The sequence below is a fragment of the Amblyomma mixtum genome, chromosome 1 (assembly GCF_055824585.1).
Source record: "Amblyomma mixtum isolate Tamu chromosome 1, ASM5582458v1, whole genome shotgun sequence".
NCBI classification, from domain to species: Eukaryota; Metazoa; Arthropoda; class Arachnida; order Ixodida; family Ixodidae; genus Amblyomma; species Amblyomma mixtum.
In genome coordinates this window covers 303,255,957-303,262,812 of record NC_143012.1, presented here as the reverse complement: position 1 = coordinate 303,262,812, position 6,856 = coordinate 303,255,957, and the positions used below count along the sequence as shown (strand labels likewise).

Sequence of the window (6,856 nt, the reverse complement as noted above, 5' to 3'; positions counted from 1 at the left end):
GAGCATGGCCGTAATAAAAAAAAAGCGTAGAAAGTAAAGAACGGCACTGATGACAGACACAGAAGCGTGCGCAAGTATTAGCACGAAAGCAACGAGTCATTGAGCTTAAGGGGAGACATCTCGCGACCACAAAGCCACAGAATGCGCAGTGAGCAATAGATTCCTCACATAGGTACGCACACACCTGAGTGTCATTTCGGTTGATTTCAGAGTTGTGGCACCGCACATGTATAATCGACTGTCGATTCAGAAGCGCCCCTGTTTCTGAGCTGCTTTACGTTTTATAAGGCGTAGCATTCGCGCTACTTCTTTAGCACCTGCTCACCTCAGGGTCATTTCGCATCAAGAATTGCTCGGCGGTGGCCAAAACTGTCGCTGCCATACGCGTTACACGATAGCATAAAAATCTGATATCATTTATTAGACTGCAAGGCACTTTGATAGCACGTTGCTGGAGTTTCGTGAACGCGAAGGATTCTTTTCCTTCTCTGCCACGTACGCCTCCTGCTTTCAGGTCTGGTAGCAGTGCAATAAATTCAGGGTGTTACCAAAAATCTCAACAAGACCAGAGTCTAACGCGAATTGCTAAAGACAGGACACAGGTTCAGATGAGGCAAAATAGCATGTAAAAGAAGCCAATGATTTGCTCTTTGAGCCGTAAGCCATCGCTCGCTGAGAAGTGTCTGTGTGCACTTAGCCGTGGTTCCACAGAAACTGAAAGCTGATTGCGTTTCTAAGACCTCCAATCGCGCTTTCAGCGAACGAGCCTGAGTACGATATTGACGGCCCCCGAATTTTATCTATTCTTGCAACATAACAAGATCTGCTCCACCTTTTCATGTCCATCGAAAGCGCACGGAGACAGCCAAGGGCCTGCGAAGAGTGTAAAGTGGTTCCTTCGAGGACCCGTAGTAACGCACCGTTGAGTACCGCGCGGATACCTATTTTTTCTGTAATGCAATTTCGGTCTCTTCTCGAAGACGTCCCACTTCAGGACAACATCGTTCTGCTTTCGCCGAAGAAAAACAAACTAAGGGAAAAATGAAGGATCGGAGCTGACTGAAAAGAACTTTGTGATAACTTTCTCTGTTACAGTATGTGGGTTATTGAAACTATATGCAAAAGGAAGCAAAAAGGCAAGAACCAGAACAAGACGGTGGGAAGGTAAGCAGAGAAATGATCGAAATAAAGAGGAATGAAACGGGAAAATAAAAGTAAAAAGTGAGAAAGATGAGAGACAGGGGAGCGGTTGAGAGAGCCGGGGAATTTTGCTGCCTTCGCTCCCTATACCGGGGGCGGCTTTCCCCGTTTCGCTTCGTGGCGCCACCAGTGGGCAGGACCGCACTGCGCGTGCGCAGACGAGGGCGAGGAGGAAGGGGAAGGAAAGCAGAGGGATGATTCCTCTCTCCTCCCGTTTCTCCCTATTTTGTTTCCGTCGCTTTGGCGGGCCGGAGAGGGGGAGAGAGGGGGGGGGCGCTCACGTGCACTCAGAGTTTGAGCTCAGTGGAGTTGACTCTCACCCGCCGGACAGTCGCTGCCACGAGCTCGCTGCCTCGTTCGATTGCCGCGCTTCTGTCAACGAACGCTTTGTGCACGACGCAGGCCGAACATGCCGCGCGCCTGTCGCCGGTGGTTGTGCGAAGCCTGGGGCCCCGAAGGGTGACTGTGATTGGAAAAGTAGTTGATCCGTTTGCTCTGACTGTGCTTCGGGGCTTCCAGGTCCGTTAGACGCACGTTGGACGATGGCTATTCTCAAATCATGTTGCTGCTGGAAGACGCTGCGCAGCGGGAGCGTGGCGTGTGGCATCTACACTTTGGTAAGTGGCACCTGTTGCATCGTAATCTTGTGCAAAAGCTCATGATCCCGAGAACTGACGCACGTGCTTTCCAAAAAAAAATTCAGCATGACGTCAGGAAATTTCGGTCGGTTGCACCGCTCCCTGAAGGTGGGATTTTGGATCTCCACTCCTATTCTGAGAATAATTACTTGAACTTTTTCGAAATTGACGAAGTCATTAGTGAGTTTATTTTCTGTCTATTTGTACGTTAAGGCAGCCGGAATAGTTAACCGAGATTATAAAACTGAGAAATGTACTTCCTTGTACGACAGAAGTGATGTAAAAGAGAGTGAAAAACCTTACTGTTTCGAGACCCCGTGGTCTGGCATTCTTTTTGCTAACAGCCGTGGCGGGTCATCTCTGATGCGGAAATCCTGAGTGACGACTCTTGGAGTATCCTTTAGACATTAGGCGGGATAGTTAGCAGAATCTTTAATACTCGGTGTTGTCTGTTTCTTTTCTCCGGTGGCTAAATATTGATGACCATTTATTTCATGTACCACGGCTATATTCGTACTCTGACGGCTCTGATGACTCTACTGGTCGACTCTGGTTGATTTGAACCGCGTCGGGTTCTTTAATATTGCTCCAACATGTCACTGTAAAAATGTCAAAATGACATTAGCTTAGCTCTTCCTTCAGTCAAGTGTGCACACTGGCTTTAAGCGAGAGAAAGCGGTATTTTTCGTTAGCGTTAATACTAATCCCATGTGATGTTTTACTATTCAAAGCGGCAATTTTTTTTTATATGTGTGTTGAGTGCTGCGAAAAGTGCTGATGTTTTAGTTAGAAGTATGCGGTTGCTCAGAATGAAAGCGGAAGCCTGGATAACAAGCTGATTTCTTGCTCGCTTAGAGTTAAACGTAGCTCCCGAGACGACACGTCGCCCTGGGCTGTGGACGTCGCCCTCTAAGGACACCGCAGATGCAAGTAAGCAAAGAAAGGTGCTGGCTTCAAATGAAACGTGTCCTATTGGCATTCTTTCCCTCTGAAAGGAATAATCTAATCTACCGAGGGCCTTGAAGTAGTTACAACTGTGGGTGTTAAGATACGCAGAATTCTGCTCTCCGTGGAACGCGCAGACCTAGCCCACTGCGCAGGTAGAGGGCAAGAAGTTACATGTCTTTGCACTGTTCAAACTTGTACATCACACTTCAATTGACCCCCACCCTGTTTCCATCAAGAAATTTTACGCGATACCCTGGTTCGAATTGTGAAAGTTTTTGCGGGTTCTTAAAGCGAGCGCGGAGCCAAATGCTGAAGAACAAAAATCGACATTTCTTGCGACAGTCGCCAACGATACTGCCAGTTACAGAGCGTACGCCTCAACTGCGGACGCACTTAATAGATATGGACAACAAAAGAGGCAAGAAGGCCGTTTCGTGGGATTAAATGTCGCCGCCAGACCGGTCATTAAGAAAGCAGCGGCTGCGCAACATCGTTGCCAGGCACGGCAGATCTCGATTTCATGAATTCGTGCTACTTTCTTCGCTACGGCGGGACACGCAACATACTCATCTTCTTCAGCATTGATTAGTGGCGACGACCGCAGCAGAGTGCCAAATGCACGTTTTGAGAGGTACGAGCTGCGGCCCAAAAGTTTTTCAGAGAGTAAACACCTGGTTTTAATGCAGTTTGATCGCAGCTTCCAGCCTTCATGTCCTGCTCATGGTACAGGCCTTCCCGGATAACTTAATATTTGTAATTGAGAGGACGCGATTGCTTCGTATACCGTTGCCGACATAAAACACCCACACACAGCTATTACGCAAATGAATTATAAGGAACAGAAGGCTAGAGGTGCCAGCCACATTGTTTTCTTTTCTCTGAAATGAGAAAGGGCAGAGCGGCCACATCTATATGCTAGTGCTCTCTTAATGAATAATGATTTCTCTTATCTAATCTTATCTATCTTATCAATCTATATTAAGGGCAGCAAAGGGGCATTTATACCCTCGGCCCTACATCGGGGCAAGGGAAAATAAGTGTGAGTGAATCTAAGAAAAATCAAGCAAGACAAAAAGAAGTCAGGAACGTGAGACATGAAAATTAGGCTACATCTGACTAGGACGGCGATGGGCTATGTCAGCTCAAGAGGACCGGCAGAGATATGAGTCACCCAGTGGATATATCATGGTGGCCAATGAGGTCAATGACTCAATCGAATTTCGATCATTTCGAACGCGATATGTTATGTCAATTATGCCTACGAGGTGACACGAAAAGAGAAATATGTTTCGCGACGAGACCTGCACACCGAACTTGCACATCTGACATCTAACAAGGACACCTAATGGGGGTACGATACATAGTAACTATGACATCTCATTTATTTTCCACTAGTTCCGACAGCATTCCAAGAGAAGGCAAGCGTAGCAGGGGGTGGCAGAAAGTTATGTAGGCGAATGATATTAAGAAGTTTGCGGGGATAAGGTGGCGCAGGACAGGCTTAATTAAAGATATACCGGAGAGTGGAAGTAGCCGGCAGTGGAAGTAGCCGGGCTTGTGATGATTATGATGATAGCACACAAGGGTGACTGCACAAAATCTACTTTAGCAAGAACTGAGCGCAACGTAACCCGCTTTACCAATACCCGACGAAAGTTAATATCCGCAGCACTGGACTCCGACCTGAACAACACTGAACAGGAGAGCATCTGACATTCTTTCGTGGACAACTGCCTGGCTTCCCCTTCGAGAGTGGCCCTTACGTAACCTTTCTGTTCTGGTAAACAGCTTGCTTTTCAAGGCTCGTCTAGTAATTCACACTTTCTTTCATCACTGGCTCTATACACAAGCCCGTGCGCATCCCCGCGTCTGAGAGTATTCTGAGTATAACGCTGTTTGCGTCTTCCTCAAGTGCTTGGTCATTTTCGACTGTCAGTGTGTGCGTGAAGAGCACTTAAGCTCGCTTTGCATGCGTCTGCGTGTAAATATGACCTGATAGCTCCAGAACGAACGTTTAGCACCCATGACAATAAAATAAAAGCAGGCTCTCCAGACGAAAATAATGTTTTCATATCCTCAGCTCACAAACAGCAAGTAGCAAAGGCACAAAATTCAAGATGATGGATCTGACTGCACTGAGAATGTTTACACAAACAGACAGTCTTGGTGCGTTTAGGATGAGAACATTGGAAGAGAGTGGGACGCCCGTGGCAAAGAGAACTGGCTGATATGGTTTATGGGGGTTTAACGTCCCAAAGCGGCTCAGGCTACCAGGGACGCTGTAGTGAAGGGCTCTGGAAATTTCGACCACCTGGGGTTCTTTAGCGTGCTATCAAATTGCACAGTAAGCGGGTTCTAGCATTCCACCTCCATCGAAAGTCGACCGCCGCAGCCAGGATCGAACCCGCGCCTTTCGGGTCAGCAGGGAAAACTGGCGGCTGCAATAAAATGATTGAAGAGTTTGATGAACTTAATTACTTTTCTTCTTAGCTCTCGCACCACCCTCTTCTAATGAAAGTCAGAAAAGACAATGTGGCGCCAATAATGTGATCACAGCCTGGCTGGAGAAGCAGTCTCATCATTCTGCGCCTGAAGGTCGAGACAGGTGGAGTGTGCGGTTGAATAAAAAACAGCGACGAAGTTGAAGAATCAAACAGATCGGAAAAGTCTCATTTTATTCATCTGCAGTTTAACCGATGCGACAGGTATGAAATAACGCTTAGAACTTCGCGAAAGCGCCAACAAAAGTTCCGGAACTCAAGTTCACGTTTTTCTCTATTGAAATCTGCGAAAAGTACATGTACAGAATTGTTGAGAAACGTACGAAATGTTTGAAGGGTTCTCTAACTTTTTTGCACTCAGGGGAGATGCATTTTCTTGTGTCATCGTATTTGAAGTCATACCCAGAGAAGGACATCACTTTCTAGCTATCAGCCCTACGTCACAGATTCGGAAGAGGATAAACCAGGAAAACAAATTTTCGCAAAATAAGTTACCAGAGACCATTTTTCATAACGTTTCTTCCCTCTCAATCCTTTTGTGATGTCTCCATTGGTGAGCTTCGAGTCGATGTCAAGGCCGCCGATAAGCAACATGGGGTAGTGAGGCAAAATGCGACATAAATTTGGAAATCATCGTTCTCACTTGATTATTCACACATATCATCAAACAAATAGAGCCGAATTATTCGCTACCATTCTGGTATCACGTTTGCCAAATATGAAACGACAAGCCAGAGGAACAGTAAAATTCATGGAAATTTGAAACTTCAAAACGTCGAATTTTGACCCACCGCGCAAGGGCAAAATAAGACGGCCTTCCAAAGTTAAGATTAAACGCATCTTTGCAATGAATGCGCACGAAGTTGGTGGCATGGAAGACAATCTTTGAGACCGTAACTGATTGACAGACACTGTACCATGGCCGAATCCAGCACTGTTTTCTTGCAAGGTTCACTATAAGCTATATGCAGTTCTACAGCTATGGGTTATGTGGGTAGCCTGGCTACGTGATATTTTAAAGCGACAACACTAGATGTCCCGTTCTCGAGATAAGATGGCGTCCGTCCGTCCGTGTCAAGAAAAAACAGGTGGTACACCTGCCACGAAAGGCCTTTGGAAACCTGCCACTTGGGTTGTGGACAATCTGCCCGCGAGGGCAGGTAGAAATAAAATTAATTCAAATAAATTTAACGCAATTGCCGCCTGCCCACCGTGGCTCTGCGCGTCAGCTCACTGCTCGAGAGATACACAGCACCCCCAGTAATTATCTTTGCCAAAGTGAGCCTTGCGGGAGCTCGGGAAGAGCAATCTGGGTCTCACAAGATCCATCGACTGCTGTGTTGAAAACACGTACAGCCTTTGCCATAAGTAACCAGGCTGCATGGTTTGCTTCTCATTCGTATAGTAGAGTCCTCACGGCTTCCCTTAAGATCAAAGAGTTCTTCGAAGGTGAGGACAGGGGTTATCTTTAATATACAGAGATATAGAGCTCGATGGCTGACATAATAGCTTCAATATACGACTCAGAAGCAAACCATCTAACCTGGTTACATTTGGCAAAGGCTGCAC

The 6,856-nt window shown here is 46.6% G+C and overlaps 1 protein-coding gene across 2 annotated transcripts in view; it reads left to right on the top strand.

The window, feature by feature from the left end:
- The first annotated feature begins 1,526 nt into the window (after positions 1 to 1,526).
- The window catches only part of LOC149372236 (uncharacterized), a 223,121-nt gene continuing 217,791 nt past the window's right edge, over positions 1,527 to 6,856 (top strand). For both annotated transcript variants that reach the window (XM_089586010.1, XM_089586007.1), the window contains exon 1: positions 1,527 to 1,817. In XM_089586010.1, coding sequence (XP_089442136.1) covers positions 1,743 to 1,817 — 75 coding nt within the window. In that variant the 5' untranslated portion in view covers positions 1,527 to 1,742. The remainder of the gene's footprint in view (positions 1,818 to 6,856) is intronic.